Source organism: Ursus americanus, chromosome 8, assembly GCF_024610735.1.
Source record: "Ursus americanus isolate L20-20 chromosome 8, mUrsAme1.1.p, whole genome shotgun sequence".
In the NCBI taxonomy this organism is placed as follows: Eukaryota; Metazoa; Chordata; class Mammalia; order Carnivora; family Ursidae; genus Ursus; species Ursus americanus.
In genome coordinates this window covers 24459880-24477058 of record NC_142134.1, presented here as the reverse complement: position 1 = coordinate 24477058, position 17179 = coordinate 24459880, and the positions used below count along the sequence as shown (strand labels likewise).

Genomic DNA, 17179 nt, shown 5'->3' with positions numbered 1-17179 from the left:
ACTAGGGTTTATGTAGGAATTCTTTATAGTAAGTTTGCAACATTTTTATGTAAGTCTGAAATTATGTCAAAATGAAAATAAAAATATTGATAAAGCAGAAAATCACAATGGTTAGTAAGAGGAATAAGCAGTAAGATCTACTTTCCAGTATTAATTATTTTTGATCTCTGAGGATACAGCAGTCTCTGCTTTTAAATCTATAAATCCCATCAGTGAAGAAACTCAGCTGAGAATGCTCTTAATGTTGAGCGGTCCCTCTCCTCTATTTCCCCAGGCGCAGTGACCCTGCAGGCCGACCTCACTCTTGGCACTTAACCAAATTTGGGGAGAACCAACCAGATGCCAGCATGATGCAGATAACTCCGGGCACGATTGGCACTCCTTGGCCCCAGAGATACCATTCCAGGTAAGTGGCCCCAGCTGAGATTTGGGGCTTTTCTTCTTTCCTAGGTCTTGTTCCCAGAAAAGAATGTTATCTTCTGTTTTGAGAACATTTTCTTATACTCACCAAGAGTATTAAACCTCTCTACCCACCACCTTCCTCATCCTCTTAAAAATTCCTAATGTATACCAGTTATCTTCATATCCTGGGCCAGACTGGCACAAAGGGAGGCCATTTGAGTTAACCACAGGGTCTGTCCATTCTCAGACATTTCTCAATTACACATGGTAACACTACTAGAAAAACTGACCAACTTCTTCCCTCAGTGCTTACTGTCCTTCTTAGCCAAATATGTATCTGCTTTTTATTGAATGTCTTATTCATGTATTTGAACTCCCCACTCGTTTTTATCCTTCTGTTAGGCCAGTTATCCAGCTTAGCTCCAACCCAAAAACTTAACACACTTAGGGCTGCTCAGTGTGAACATTATCTCACGTGATAACGACATGCCTTCATCTACACCTGTAAAACAGACACAGTATTCTTAACCTCATTTTACAAAACAGGAAATTGAAGCTTGGAGAGACTAATTTGTCCAAGGTCAAACAACTGATCAGGACCTGGGTCCAGACTCAAATCCAAGCCAGGAGTCAGAGCCATGGCATATAACTACTAGTTTTACTTCCTCTGTGTCTCTAGTCATTTTATCAGTCAAGGTTCAGTCAGAAAAAGGCAAGGCCACCGCCAGTGTCATGGGAGAAGGGATTTATTGTAGTAATCAGACCTGACACAGTTGAGAGGGAAGTCAAACTTGACCACCAGACATATTATTCAGTCAGGACTCCCCTACATTTACTACAAATTCAGAATCCATGCAAATTTAGAATCCCTCTTCTGATGCCAGGGAGTTAGACTCTGTTGCTTAGGACTTTTTGAAAGTGCTTATATAAGGGTAATGGCAGGGAGGGGAGGGTCAAGAGGATATGGGTCCTATATGCAAATGAGATGCAAGTGCTGATGGGTCAGGTGCGGGGGGGGGGGGGCAAGACTTCTGGAAGGATTACTTAACTAACAGATGGTGGCTCCACCTTTGGCAAGGCCAGGACTCAGAACCCTTAACACTGATGTCTGGTCAAATCAAGGGCCAATTCCTAGACTTCTCACTGATGGATGTGGCTCCTGGCACATCGGGGTAGGCTTCAGGCCACAGAAAAGAATTTCCTGGTGACCCTCCTTGTTACAGACACTCCTCTCCCCTGCCCATGTCCCCCCCAATAACCCTGAAAGAATTTATTCTTGCCATCTGAGTTCAGAGAACAGCCCCACATCAGGCCGCCACCTGTACCAGGCAGAGCACTTTTGCTCTCTGGGCCTTTGGAAAGTGAGATGTGGAGGGCCTTGCAGTGCGAAGGAAAGAAAGCACAGTGGGAAGGCACTTGGGCTTAAATCCCAACTTCACTACCTACTAGATGAGCTTGAGCAAGTCATTTAACCTCTTTGATCTTGTTTTTCTTGTCTGTAAGATGAAATTAATATGTATCCCACTGGATCATAGTGAGGATTAAGCACAACATGTAGAACATTTAGTGCAGTTCCTGGAACGTAATAAGCACTCAATAATTACAATTACAGTTATTAGGCTGAAGACTTATCAGAGGCACAGTGAAACCTGATAATAATTTCAAAGTCAATGGCATAAACCAGCATGCACATAAAATGCAATTGTGTATTAACAGAGTGCTCCTAAACAGTGGGGCCCTGTGGAGCTTCCCAACACCTTAGTTCCCCAGGAGGCCCTAAACCTGGTCATACTGTAACGTAAAACACATGGGCAGAAGTTAAGACTACTGCAGTCAGTGCTTAGATGAGCTGCCTGCAGACACTATGGTGAGTTCCAAGAGAGTTGGCCCCTGGAGAACTGTGGAGCTGGCACCGGAAGTGTAGTGCTCTGAAGGCTGCGTGTCTGTACCTCCCGTGTCCTCCTTCCCGTCCCAACCTCCAGAGGGGTTCAGGCAGGTGGATCTATCACTTTGCCTTCTAATGCAAGCTTTGGGACAGATCCCCCGACCGTCTGCACAAAGGAGTGTAGGGTACAAGGACAAAAGCAAACTCACATTACCCACAGCACTACAGACCTGAGGATTCTCTTCTTGGCCAGCACAGGTCATGCTGGGGTCTGTTCAGTCCACACCTCAGGCTTGCAGCACTGGCAGACGTTTCACCCCAACTCTGTGTTCTGCTCAGAGGGCCTGATGTTGGCGGCTGTCAGTGGAGATGCACTCCAGGTGGCTTTCCAGGGAGCACAGTGACATCCAGTCGTCTGGTGTGCCAAACCAGTTGGTTGGCATCCCTCTGACAGCCTTCCTTTGGTTCTAGAAACCCAATCTCAGTCCTGAGTTTATGGATCTGTTTCTCATTAGGAGGCAGGAGAAGCAGGGAGCTTGGGGGAAAGGGAAGCAAAAGAGAAGTGATTTTAACTGCCTGCAAGCTGATTTAGATCTGGATTTCACTGAACCTGTATTTCAGCTGCTTCCTGTCAGACCTGGCTCACGGTCCCTTTGCTGTCCTACAGAATTCTCACACAAAGGTCCTCAGTATTAAAGTACTTCAGAAGAGATCTGGAAAAGTCATGTAATCCAGCCCCTCAGGGGAGGCTGAAGTAACAGTATCAAAATGCTGAAGAACCAGTACTACCTCTCAGGTGATTTCTGGTTATTGGGGGTATAATGCCAAACAAGACAGAAAAAACCCCCACTCTATAATATTTGTTGACCAAGGTCTATTCCATGGAGTAATCATCCTTTAGATGCTCTTTGGAAAAAAGTTCCTAGGACCAAATTAATTTAGAAAACACTGTTTAGTATGTTTTCCTTTTAGAACATCATATGAACAATAGTTTATTAAAGACTCAGAAGTCTTATATCAAATAGAATTATTTAGCCCAGCCTGTTCCAAACATTTGATCATCTAAGTTAGAGAATTCACGATCTATGAGTGTACTTGTTTTCATACACTTGTTTTGTGCTCTTTGCTGTTTTAAGTATTTAGAAAATAAATCTAAACCCACAAAAGAGTAAATATAAGAGTTATATGTTATAAGAATACATGGATCAACCACAGAAGTAACATTTTGTCATGTTTGCTTCAGATCCTAAGCATTACAGACACAATTGAAGTCTCTTTCATATAATGAAAGGGATATAAGGTAATGTCAAGTAGTGTTAAGTACTATGAAGGAAATAAGCAGAGTAACGGGGGTTAAGGATGGAGGAGATGCTCTTTAGATGCTCTTGTGTTCCAGGAAGTCTTTTCTCAATCAGAGACTTGACTAAAGAAGTGAGCATACCATGTGGTGGGAACAGTGGGTACAAAGGCCCTGAGACATTGGAAGATCTTTCATGGGTTTGAATTACAGGAAGGAGGCCATTACATTGGAGTGCAGCAAGCAAGAGGAGAACAGTAGAAAATGAGGTTGGGAGCTAGCCAGACCATGATAAGAAGCTTGACACACTTATCTTGACAGTGAGGCCATCTCTGTGTGGGCTGGAACTGTTGCAGGGAATGGAGACCTCATCCCAAGTTCTTCTTACCCCCCATTAAACGTGTGATATTGGAAGCAGGAATAGCAAAGATAATAAAAATGACGACTTGCAGAAAGTGGTGAAAGAACCCTGTAGAGGGTGATGTCAGTGCACTCGATGGCACAGCACACCACTCAGTCCTACTCCCCACTCAGCTTGGGAATGGGGATTCCCAAGGGACAGAGCCCTCCCTGAGTAGCACAGACCATGTCACAATCCTCACATGGTACATTCCACCTGAGGTTTGGTGGGTTAAGTTTCCATTAGCCACAAAATGGAACCCATTGTACCCTTGCTCTGCCTAAAGATATTTATACCAGTGATTTAATATTTCTAGACATCATCTACATTTTGAGATGTTAGTAATGACACTTCTTCCCACTCAATAGTGAGAGTTTCAGTTCTATTTATTCACTTTGACTTTTTGTGTGTTCTTGAGTAGATCTGAATTATCCTTTCAGTGAAAGACTGCTAAAGTTCTCAGCAGCAGGGAGGGGGATTAAGTAGTGCCTACCACTGCATGGAGTTGGTGAGCAAAACAGCCATGATGGGATATACGGCTTCCATTTCCACTCGAAACATTAGCTCTGAATCTTCTGTTAGAGAAGATACGGGAAGCGTAAGTGGGTCATACAAGATTATCCTCAACTGAGCTGTCATATACGTTTTTAACACAGTCTCTTCATTTGAAGGGGAACTGGGAAGGGAGGGGGAACGGGGTAAAATCTGGCAGTGACATATGCCATACCATTGAGTGCCAGGACTGACATTTCTAATCTGGCTGGCTCAAGAGCTGTTCCTTCCTTTCTCCCTTGAATTTATATATACCTGTCCCTCCCAAAGTGGGATGCTCCATTCAGTACATTGACTTTGTCTAAAAAAGATTTACATTCTTGAGATGAATTGCTGAGAATGTAGTCTTCCTTGAATTCCAGTGCCCGTTTTGAGTCAGAGTATGGTCCTTCCAATCTCTTGCCACAGACCCTGGATTTAGGCCAGCCATAAAGCATTATCCTATACTTAAGCCAATAAGACACTGTATTTGCTTAAATGAGATCTAGAAATATAATAGTCCCGTGATTTTAATAATGCTTAAATGCCTATTCATTAAAAGTACAAAAGCTTAGCAAAAAATTTTAGTGTCTACCCTTCTGTAGAGAATGGTGAGTCACAAACATTTGAACGGTTTCGAGATTGTTCGATTTTTGAACCACTTATTCTTTTGTATATGCCCTCACTCCCCCAACATGCTTGGTGAAGTATATTTTGACGTTTGTAATTAAAGCTAATTATAAGTAGTTTTGTTCTGAGGCATCTCTCTGGGTAATGCCATGCCAGGATTAAGAGTCATTCCCCTTCCCCCGGCAGGCTCTGAAAATCACCTGGAGGACTATGTAAAGGAGAAGGTCTTACCTTTCTAAGTGTATGAAGGAGGCTTTGCTTGGGCTTTGGGAAGTCATCCACAGGTGATGGACTCCTGTATTTAAGACTTCTTATAAAGCTTCCCTCTCCTGTCAGCTTTTTCTGACTCCCATTTCTCTGAATTTCTCTCATTCAGCTTTGTGTTTAGCTTTCTCACTACAAACAAATTGTCTCTAGTGGTTGAGATTCCAGGAAGATTGCCAGGGTATAGCCCTTCAATTCCATAAAAAGGAAAGATATTAACTAAAAACATATACACGTGCACACGAAGTCTCCCTCACCCGGTTCACGTGCCTGGTCTCTTACTAAGCTCTTCCCCTTCTTCCCACAAATAGCCCCAAGAGACACAAAACTGCAGTCTCTCTCTCTCCTCCTCTTCTTCCTCTCTTCTTTCCTCCCCCACCTCTCATTTCTTGGCACACACAGAATGTCACTTCAGCACCTAGCAAATCACATCAGTGTGTTGCCTGTACCCAGAGGCCATGCGGCTTCCTCTATGCTCCCCCTTCCGCCCCTTGCAAGCCCGGGTGATTAATTAGAGGCCCATAGGGTACAGTGTTGGGCAATTACTCCTAGTGACAACACACAAGAAGGCCGAGCAAGGCCCAAATATGGCCCTTTTCACCCACCCTTCCAAAACCAAACATCTTGCACAAGAGTACATTTATAAGCTGGGTCCTCTGCCCGTAAGCCTCCCAAATGGTAACAAGCTCAGTGGTGCTGACCGCTTTGTCTCCCTTTCTTCTAGCTCCTCTACCAGTGACCTCTCCAACTTTGACCATGCTTATCTGAGGCGAAGCCCTGACCACTGCAGCTCCCAGGGGAGCATGGAGAGCCTGGAGCCCAGTGGGGGATACCCACCCTGCCATCTTCTTTCCCCTGCCAAGTCCACCAGCAGCATTGACCAGCTCAGCCACCTCCATAACAAGAGAGACTCAGCCTACAGCTCCTTCTCCACCAGTTCTAGCATCCTAGAGTATCCACCCCCTGGCATCTCTAGCCGGGAGCGGTCAGGCTCCATGGACACCACTTCTGCTCGGGGTGGCCTCCTAGAAGGGATGAGGCAGGCAGACATTCGCTATGTCAAGACAGTCTATGATCCCCGGAGGGGAGTCTCAGCCGAATATGAAGTGAACTCTTCAGCCCTGCTTCTCCAAGGTAGGGAGGCCCGAGCATCAGCAGATGGTCAGGGCTATGATAAATGGCATGTTCCTCGGGGCAGGGGAGCACCACCCCCATCCTGGAGCCAGCAGTGCCCCAGTTCCTTGGAGACTGCCACTCCCAACCTTCCTCCTAAAGCGGGCGCACCCCTGCCCCCAGCTCGGAGCGACAGTTATGCAGCCTTTCGGCAGCGAGAACGACCCAGCTCTTGGTCTAGCCTTGATCAGAAGCGGTTCTGTCGGCCTCAGGCAAACCCTGCAGGCTCCCTGAAATCTCCCTTCATAGAGGAACAGCTGCACACTGTGCTAGAGAAGAGTCCAGAGAACAGCCCCCCAGCAAAGCCCAAGCATAATTACACCCAGAAGGCCCAACCTGGCCAGCCTCTGCTGCCGACTGGCATCTACCCGGTACCTTCTCTGGAGCCACACTTTGCTCAGGTGCCCCAGCCTTCTGTGAGTAGTAACGGCACGCTCTACCCAGCACTGGCCAAGGAGAGTGGGTATACAGCTCCTCATGGAGCTTGTGACAAGATGGGGACCTTTGACGAGAACGGGAACCAAAATGGATCTAGCAGGCCTGGGTTTGCCTTCTACCAACCTCTAGAACATGATTCAGTGTCCCCAATAGAGAGGAAACCTGAAACCTCAGCCAAATGTGTCCCCTACAAAGTCCATTTCCCTTCAGTACCTGAAAATGAGGAGGATACCTCCCTGGAGAGACAGCTTACACCTCTCCGAGGCAACAGCTCACATCCCAATGAAAGAAAGAGTGCCCACAGCAACAAACCATATTCTAATTACCACAGCCTCAAATCCCCTCAGGCCTGGCAAGTGGGTGAAGACAAGAGATCTTCCAGGCCCTCGGAGCCTTGGGAGGGTGATTTACATGAAGACCACAATGCCAACCTACAGCAGAGGCTGGAGAGGGAAAGCCTAGGCCAGAGCCTGTCGAACAACTTTGGCAGGACCAAGTCAGCCTTTTCCTCTCTCCAAAACATTCCTGAGAGTCTAAGAAGGCAAAGCAGCTTGGAGCTAGGAGGAGGAACCCAGGAGGGCTACCTGGAGAGCCAGTCTACCTTTGTAGTCAACAACAAGGTAGAAGACTCTGAAAAGAAAGCTGTTCCTGACCACAGGAGCCATCTGGACAGGCCAGTTTCCTATCCAAGACCCGAGGTGAGAACCAGTGCCTTGGTCTCTTTCTCCAGTTCAGAATCAAGGTACGAGGACCCTCCCTCCCCACCCCACCAGCAGACATCCAGTCTGGGCAGGAGGCGGCTCAGCTCCAGCAGCACTTCGGCTCTGCAGGGCTTTCAGTATGGGAGACCCCACTGCTCTGTGCTGGAGAAGGTTTCCAAGATCGAGCAGCGAGAGCAAGGGAGCCAGAGACCCCCAAGTGTGAGCAGCTCTAGTTATGGCCATAACTACAGGCCCAACAGGACACTTGCAACTTCTAATACTTTTGGGAATGACTTTGAGGAGACAAAAGCCAATGTCCGTTTTTCTGAATCCACTGAACCCATAGGCAATGGGGAGCAGCACTTCAAAAACGAGGAGCCAAAGCTGGAAGAGGTTTCCTGGCAGCCTTATGGTCAGCAGTTGAGGAGGGGTGCCGATGTCAGCCGTGGCCCCCAACTTCAAGGCAGTGAGACCCCGAGGCGGGACACCCACCTTATGCGCAGCCAGAGCACCTTTCAGCTCTTCAGCGAGGCGGAGAAGGAGCCCATGTGGCTGGATGAGAGGCCCGGCACGCCCGAGTCACCGGTGCTGGATGCCCCCTTCAGCCGTGCCTACCGGAACAGCATCAAGGACGCGCAGTCCCGTGTCCTGGGGGCCACCTCCTTTCGCCGCCGAGACCTCGAGCTGGGGACACCCGCAACTTCGAGGCCCTGGCGCCCGCGGCCCGCCTCCGCCCATGTGGGGCTGAGGAGCCCAGAGGCAGCGGCTTCGGCCTCCCCGCACACCCCTCGTGAGCGGCACAGTGTGACCCCCGCAGAGGACGGGCCTGCCCAACCCGCTCCCCCTGCCGCCCGAAGGGGGCCGCGCCGGCGTCTGACCCCTGAGCAGAAGAAGCGCTCTTACTCAGAGCCTGAGAAGATGAACGAGGTGGGGATCTCGGAGGAGGCCGAGCCGGTGCCCTTGAGCCCACAGAGGAAGGGGCTGCGGTTCCCGGAGAGCACGGTAGCGGACCGGCGCCGCATCTTCGAGCGTGACAGCAAGGCCTGCTCCACGCTCAGCCTGTCGGGCCCGGAGCTGAAGCAGTTCCAGCAGAGCGCACTGGCCGACTACATTCAGCGCAAGACCGGCAAGCGGCCTTCTTCCGCCGCCGGCTGCAGCTTCCAGGAGCCCGGGCTGCTGCGGGAGCGCGCCCAGAGCACCTACCTGCAGCCTGGCCTCACGGCGCCTGAAGGCCCCAGCCTCGCCTCGGCCTCCAGCCTTTGCTCGCTGCGGGAACCCAGTCTACAGCCCCGCAGGGAGGCCGTCCTCCTGCCGGCCACAGCAGTGGGAGGCGTGGGGGAGTCCCCACGGGTCCCCAGAGATCGAAGCAGCTCTTTCGCTGGAGGCCGCCTCCTAGGGGAACGGCGATGTGCGGACCAAGCCCCGAGGGAGCAGCTCGGTGGAGCTAATAACTATGGACCAAAGGGCACCCAGAGGTTGGACAAGACCCCTGGGGAGCCCTCCCCTTGGGGAGCCGCGGCCAAGAGGGCTGGGAAGTCCATGTCTGCAGAGGACCTGCTGGAGCGCTCAGATGTCCTGGCGGTCCCTGTTCATGTGAGATCACGGTCCTCTCCCACCGCAGACAAGAAGCGTCAGGTACGTACAACCAGAGGTTCTAGAATGGGTCCCTTCGCCCCAGAGCTTTAGTGAGGCTCTCCATCCCCCCCGCCTCTCGCCACTTTAATTTTCCTATTACATGCAAAAGAGTAGCATTTGTTTTCATGGAGTGATTTCTTTCTCGGTGCCCTGATGTGGATATGTAGATATATAGCGTTGTATTGAGATCTCGTATAGATCCATATATCTTATATAGAGATATGTATACACATAGATATCTGTGTGTGTGTGTGTGTGTGTACACTTCGTTTTAGGAAGTTATCCACCTCTCAGTGCAAGAATGCATGGTTAGGAAAAGTTAGGGATTATTTTTGCTGGTTTGGTTAGGAAAAGTTAGGGATTATTTTTGCTGGTTTGGTTTTTTTATATTCATGGAATAGAGACTATGTCTAAGTATTTTAAAGATTTTAGCTTTGCATCCTCTGTTTCTGACTTTTGCATTTACAGAACATGAAGAATTATTAACTTTAATAGTTATTGGCTATCCAACTCCTGGCCCTCAGCTAAGTATGCTTTACCTTTGTTATCTCATTAATCCTCACAATCCTCCTGTGTAGTATATTATTCACAACAAACCTATGTCTCCCTGACTCCCATCTGAATTCTTGGAGTGCACCACTTTGGTGAGATAGGAGAATCACAGACTTTCACATTCTCACATAAAAAGGATTTTCTAATAAAGATTTCAAACTATTCAAAGATAATGAAGTGCTTTCCACTGGAAATTTCAGCAGAGCTAGCAATAGAACCTGAGCACGAACTCCCAGAAGTCTGCTAATTTCCCTAATTCTTAGTCACTCCTTGCTACCGGTGGACTGCAGATCAAAGGCCTACGTCATGGATCCCTTCCCACCTAAGAAGATATTAGGAATTCACACCTATGTTAGCACAGGGGAGAACATGCCTCCACTGTCCCTTCTCACATTCTGTTTTCTCCAGCAGAGAAGTCAGTCATTTAGCAAGAATTTGTAGAGAATGTGTTATATGAGAAGTACTGTACTACAAGGTTGAAGGAAACACAGAAGGAAGCAATGCTCATGCCTTTCTGGGGCTCACAACTGAGCAAGGAATATGATGAACTTCTCTATAAATGACTCACCAGACTAGCGAATACTTTGGGACCAGTGATAAATAATATGCTATGGAGGAGAGAGTGATTAATTCTAACTGAAGGCATCTAAAGGCTTCTCTTGAAGGAGATGGTATTTGAACCAGGCTGTGAGGGATGGGCAGGATGTTGACAAAGGATTGGGGGTTGTGTGTGGGAGGAACTAGTTGGTAGAAACAGCTTCAAAGAAAGATTCATACATTACTGCCTGAGAAGTTTTTTGCTGCACTGCTTCTGAAACAAAATACTGTACCCATCTAGATATTTTCTGTTCCAAAATGCCCAGAAATATTTTCTCCCCAGTATAAATGCACAAAAAATTGTAGAGAGGCAGTCCTCCATAACCTTTCACTAACCATTTTCCTTCCCTCAGAATGAAGCACAGAGCTAATTTCTACTCCTTATCCTACCACTAGAACACTTAAAATCCATGGATGTAACATACAATTTCAGCTAGTTTGACGGACTTCAGTAGCATAACAACAACCCAAACATTTTCTCAATTTTTCTTCCCATGTTCTCTAAAGAAAACAGAAATGTTTAGGTGAAAACTAAATCATCTTCTATTTCTTACTATAGTTCATTATCCTCCCTTGGGGAATTGTTGGGATAGCTATGAATGTTACTCTGCTTTCTCCCCAAATATTTCTCAAGTCTGGTAAACTGGGAAATAAAGCTAAAACATAGGTGGTGTAGAGAAAGGATGAATTCCTCCAAATTCCAGCTGAATATGTGATGTGAAAAATTTTTTTTTAGAAAAGTACAGAACATTATTTACATCCTCTTCAATAAAGTCAGTACCATATTTAGATATTTGATTTAGGGACTTTGATGCCAAAAGGGGAAAATATTTCAAAATAAAATACTCTATCTGTGCTGCTTTGCTCCTATAGATTCTGAAAGCAGATTACCAGCCCCCAGATTGTCACTGTGCCATGACTGTGCTCCAGAGCCTCCTTCTCCCATTCTCCCACCCAGCAACCAAACCTTGCCTGCCCAAGACTGGTCCATGGCAAGGTCTTCTTGCATCTTCTTCATACAGCCATCCTCTACCCTGTTTGTAGAACTAGTTAAAAAACAAAAGTAAAACTAGGCTCCACACGATTACTGTGGTTATTTCAGGATATTATTATTTTTATGTGCATGAATTCCAGAGACTTTACCATTATTATTAAGCTTTGATGAAAGTATTCAATAAGAATTTATCTCATCCCAGCTTTAGAGAACTCTGAGGAATTAAGTAACCCTGTAGAAATTGCCTACCTACTAAGTTAAAGCCAAAATATGGAGTCTTTTTCTGGGGCTGGCTTATTCCATGGCATCCTGAACAAATGTTCCTTGCTCCTGCCAACCAGATGCTAATAGAGCAGTATTTTATAAGCTTTTGACAAGGATTCAGTTCCTTTTCAGAAGCCCACCAGTGAGGACAATTTCTGCCTCCTAAACCAGGTTAGCATGGGAATCATCTGTTCATATAAACTGATCATTCTTGCACCTAAATAACTGCAGAAGGCTGCCACCACTCGTAGCCTGAGACCTGCTCACTCCGCAGCCTGTGCCTCTCCTTACCAGCGGTGGTCCTCTGAAACATGCAGCCTCGGACCGCTTCTCCATTAATTCTTCTTCATTTGAAGTGTAATTGCAGAACAAATGGATATTAGTGATGGAGCTGAAGGACACATCAAATTCTTGCCTATTTCGTACTTTCTATGAAACTTTGGAAAACTTAACCTTTTTAAAATGGGTGGGCCCTGCAAAGCTGCCAGAAAATACCCAAATATTTCTGCTTTGGAAATGGAAATTTACACCTATTCATTGCACAGATTTAGAATCCAGCAAAGGCTATTAAAAAACAAAAATTAAAAAAACCAAAAAACACCTTTGGAGAAATAAGATCCTTGGCTGGGAGTTGTTTTCTCCAGTTGCTGAGTCAGAGGTTTCTCTGGTTCTCACTGAATACATTGACCTTAGTTCCTGATATATATAAGATGTTCACCATGTGAACATGTGATGTCTTTTAAGTCAGTCATCAGAAGTCATCAGAAGTCAGATAACTAACAAACACAAATAGACATTTACCCAAGTGTCTACTGGAATAACTCTATACCTTGTATTTCTCCCATAGCCATTGCTGTTTCCTAAATTGCCATAAGTACTTTATTTTCTATAAACTAGTAAGAAGAAAAAGTCTTCTTTGGCAATGATTATATGCCCAAATCAGAGCAAGTAAATGCAACAGAAACTGATCTCCTTGGGCTTGTACTAGGTTGGACTTCTGTCCAAACGATATTGTCATCGACAGATTGAGAGAGTTCTCTTAATGGTCTAACTTCCTTTAGCTTGTGCACACCCACATAAATATCAACTTAAGCTTGATATTCTGGGGGCCAACTCGTGTGACTACAGAAGTTAAACTCATTCTCATACTGAAATTCAAAGGAAATAAAATGGGAAAATATACTTAATCGTTAGTGGGCAAGGAGCTCAAAGGGGATCTAGAGACATTCCCACTTAATTGCACATTCTTGTCAAGAGGGGGGTGGAACAGGGAAAGACTTTAGAAGGACCATAAGGTTCCATGGAGAACAGGAATTCCCATTCCCTAGAGTGATATTTGAGCAAATCGGAGATACTCAGAACTCCTTTTTCTCAAAGCGCTCAAGTCTGATTGCATCCAGCCCAGCTTCTACTCACTTGTTAAGATTTCAAGGAAAGATCTTCGGCTTTGAAGACATCATGGTTTGAATGCTAACTCCTCTACTTTAACTGTAGGTAAAATACTTAACCTCTCTGAGCTACAGTTACCTTCCCTCTCCTTATTGTTATAGATTAAATCACAGAGGGACTGTTAGGTGCCTGATACAATTCCAGGCACATAATTTGAGGATTTTAAGGTACTTTGCAGTGTCTAGCACTCAGTAAATGGGATAACTGTAATTAACAATATTCACATGCTTGTTTTTCCTTCAGGCCTACTACCACCTTTGGCTCTTTTTTTATTGCCTTTTAGTACTACCACTGACTGGGCAAAAAAAGGGGGGGGGGTGGAAAGCCATTAGCCCTTTGGACAGAGTAAATGGTGAAATAAGTTGCTAAAACTAAGTATATGGCTCACATGTGGATTTGTTTATAAATAATTAAAAATTAAATGTATTATCAATAGCAACATCATTGTCTTCATCAGGACCTGTTTCACATGGGCCAAATTTTATACTATCAAAAACTCACCAAAAACAAAAAACACCTCACCTACCACACCTTCAGGAAACCAATCTATACCCTTATTAAAAACAAGTAATGACTACTCCTGAAAAGTTACCAAAGTTATTGATATTACATGTGGGTGAGATGTTTTTTCCTGAGGAGAATATACTTCAACCTAATTACAAGCCAGATTCATATCTTTTCTCTAATTATAACTCCGAACATTTGAAATTTTTTGCTAAGTTCAATAAACTATCCTTTCCTTGTCATCTCCCATATTTCCCTAATGCTGTTTCAAAAGTTTGGCCCTTTGAAATAATTTTCATCATTATATTTCAAGTACAGCAGTTATTCTGAACACTGGAGGTAACTGTCATCAGACTTCTGCTTAGAAAATGACTTTGTAAGGAGAAGCACCTGGGGAGACAGACCAAGGTGCAAATCCTAGCTCCGTCATTTGTGGCCTTGAAAAGGGGAACTGCTTTGGGCCTGTCTCCGCTGGGGTTAACAGTATTCCTGGGGCTTTGGGGGTGAAGTGGGATAGTGTGCAACAGTGCTGCGTTGGTGCCGGACACTAAGTAGTCGGCCTCCAATAAATGTTCCTTCTCTTTTCTACCTCCACCCTCTTGGTAAATTTAATTGCTCGTTTGTTAGCAATAACACCGTGCTTTTCTTGTGTTTCAAGGATGTGGTTTTGGGGGAAAACAACAGCTTTGGTCTTGTGAAGGATCCAAGCTATTTGGCTGGCCCTGGGTCCAGGTATGTATGTGTATTTATGAGGCCCTCTGCCTTATGAATGCTGCTGGAGTTAAATGTTCCTCTTCCACTCTATAAGAAAGGGAAAACTGACATTTAGATGTTTCATAGTATTGTACGCTGCCTTTTCAATTTGCCTAGGCCATGAGAAAGTCATTTATAAATACAAAATTTAAAAGTTTCCTAAGAGTGATACTTATTCAGAATAGGCTTTGAATGTGCTCTATTGAGGCAGTAGTTGACGTCAAATAAGTCTGGCCTTAGAAGAGTTCATGGAGATGCCCTTCTTAAACATATCCTGTGGCTGTCACAACTGGGGCCTCACTTGTGTGGTTCTCTTCCGGTTCTGTGCACAAAGGATCAGGTCTGGTGACTAAAACACTAGAAGAATGAGCATTTCATGAACAGCTTCACAGAGCAAGACAAACTTATTAGAAGCACACGAAGTAAAAAATAAAGCTCCCAAATCATGTTTAGGCACTTAGGGATAGAAAACAGAAAGTTTGTTTAATGTTGCCAGCAAGGGGCGCCTGGGTGGCTCAGTCAGTTAAGTGTCTGCCTCTGGCTCAGGTCATGATCCCAGGGTCCTGGGATCCAGCTCTGTATCCGGCTCCCTGCTCAGTGGGAGTCTGTTGCTCCCTCTCCCTTGCCCCTCCCCCTGCTTGTGTTCTGGCCAATGAACAGTCTTTAGAAAGAAAGAAAGAAAATTGACATCAAAATCATTTCTCCAAGGTAGAAAAATAGAGTTTGAATTTCTGAACTATTCACATGGAGCTTAAGTAGAAATTTCCAAAGAATTTCTCCTGAAGCCCATGCCTGTATGTAGTTTAATGCAGCATCATAGGGCTCTCTACTGTAATTTATTAGTAGTAATGATAATGCATTTAAATCCTCCCTACCACCTTCCATGTTTTTTTAAGCCAGTTTCTTTTTCTTATTTCATTCAACCATTGTCTCTCTCTTTCTATACTATATTCACCTTCTCAATAAATCAGCCTAATACTGTCACTTAAAAGCAGCCTGTGTGGGGTGCCTGGGTAGCTTAGTTGGTTAAGGGTCTGACTCTCGATTTTGGCTCAGGTCATGATCTCAGGATCATGAGATCGAGCCCCATGTTGGGCTCTGTGCTAGGCGTGGAGCCTGCTTAAGATTCTATCTCCCTCTCCCTCTGTTCCTCCCCTCCCAATCACGGGCTCTCTATTTAAAAAAAAAAAAAAAAAAAAAAAGGCAGCCTATGTAGTGTCAGGAAGTGGGTATTAAGTTACCTTCTTTACTTTTCCCCAGCTACATGCTCTTGCTCCCACAGCTGTGCCTAAAGTGAAAGAAGTATTCAAGGTGAGGCTGAGGACTTTGGTTAGTTTGAGAGCATTGCTTAAAAGTTAGAGACAAAGGAAAACTAATAGTGACCTAGAGCACTGCCAAAAGAGAACTGTCTGAAGTCAGAGGTGAAACTCAATTCAACCACAAACAATCAAATACCTCAATTACAAAAAGAATTTGAGTAGACATTTCTCCAGAGATGATTTAAAAAAAAAAAAAAGGCCAACGAGCATATGAAAAGATGCTCAACATCACTGTCAGAGAAACACAAATCAAAACCTCAATAAGATACCACCTCATACCCCCTGGGATGGCTACTATAAGAAAACAAACAAAACAACCACCGTAAGAAAACAAGGGCTGGTGAGCATGTGAAGACATTGGACCCCTTGTGCAAACGTGACTACTAGGCTCCTCCCCCCTTCCCCCTGCCTGCCACTCCTAATTTGTAGCCGGATAATAAATGTCTTTCCCCCCACCAAAAACAATTGTTGGTGGGATTGAAAAATGGTCTCAACTGCTTTGGAAAACAGTATGTATAGGTTCTTCAAAAAAATTAAAAACAGATCTGCCATATCCCCTAGCAGTCCCACTTCTGAGTCTATATCTGAAAGAGTTTCTTGAAAGCAATGTCTCGAACATACCCATGTTCATAGCATCACTGCTCACAATAGGAAAGAAGTGGAAGCAACACAAATGTCCATCAATAGATTTTAAAAATGTGGTGTATATATATATATAGAATATAATTTAGTCTTAAAAGGGGAATTCTGGCACATGCTACAACACGGATGAACCTTGAGGACATTATCCTAAGTGAAATACGCCAGACACAAAAAGACAAATACTCTGATTCCACTTATATAAGGCATCTTAAAGTAGTCAAATCCACAGAAATGGAAGTAGAGGTGTCAAGGGCTGGGAGGAGTTGTTACTTAGTAGGTATAGAGTTTCAGATTTACAAGAAGAGAATGTTCTGGAGATCTGTTGCACAACAATGTGGATATTCTTTTTTTTTTTTTTTTTTTAAGATTTTTTATTTATTTATTCGACAGAGAGACAGCCAGCGAGAGAGGGAACACAAGCAGGGGGAGTGGGAGAGGAAGAAGCAGGCTCACAGTGGAGGAGCCTGATGTGGGGCTCGATCCCATAACGCCAGGATCACGCCCTGAGCTGAAGGCAGACGCTTAACCGCTGTGCCACCCAGGTGCCCCACAATGTGGATATTAACACTACTGAATCCATTTAAATATAGAGTAGTAAATTTTATGTGTTTATCACATTTTAAAAAAACGCTATGAAGAAAAAAAAAATGAGACCAATTGCTTTCAAACTCCATTCTTGAATGTTAGGATTCCTAGATACCTATCAATAGCTGTTTGCCTCTCACACTCTAGTATAAAAGAGACTCAGG

The 17179-nt window shown here is 45.0% G+C and overlaps 1 protein-coding gene across 5 annotated transcripts in view; it reads left to right on the top strand.

Annotated features, from left to right (window-relative positions):
- The window catches only part of SHROOM3 (shroom family member 3), a 304580-nt gene that overhangs the window by 263622 nt on the left and 23779 nt on the right, over nt 1-17179 (top strand). For all 5 annotated transcript variants that reach the window (XM_087864063.1, XM_045790030.2, XM_087864065.1 and 2 more), the window contains 3 exons: nt 275-406; nt 6134-9356; nt 14375-14448. In XM_087864063.1, the coding sequence (XP_087720189.1) occupies nt 275-406; nt 6134-9356; nt 14375-14448 (3429 nt within the window). The remainder of the gene's footprint in view (nt 1-274; nt 407-6133; nt 9357-14374; nt 14449-17179) is intronic.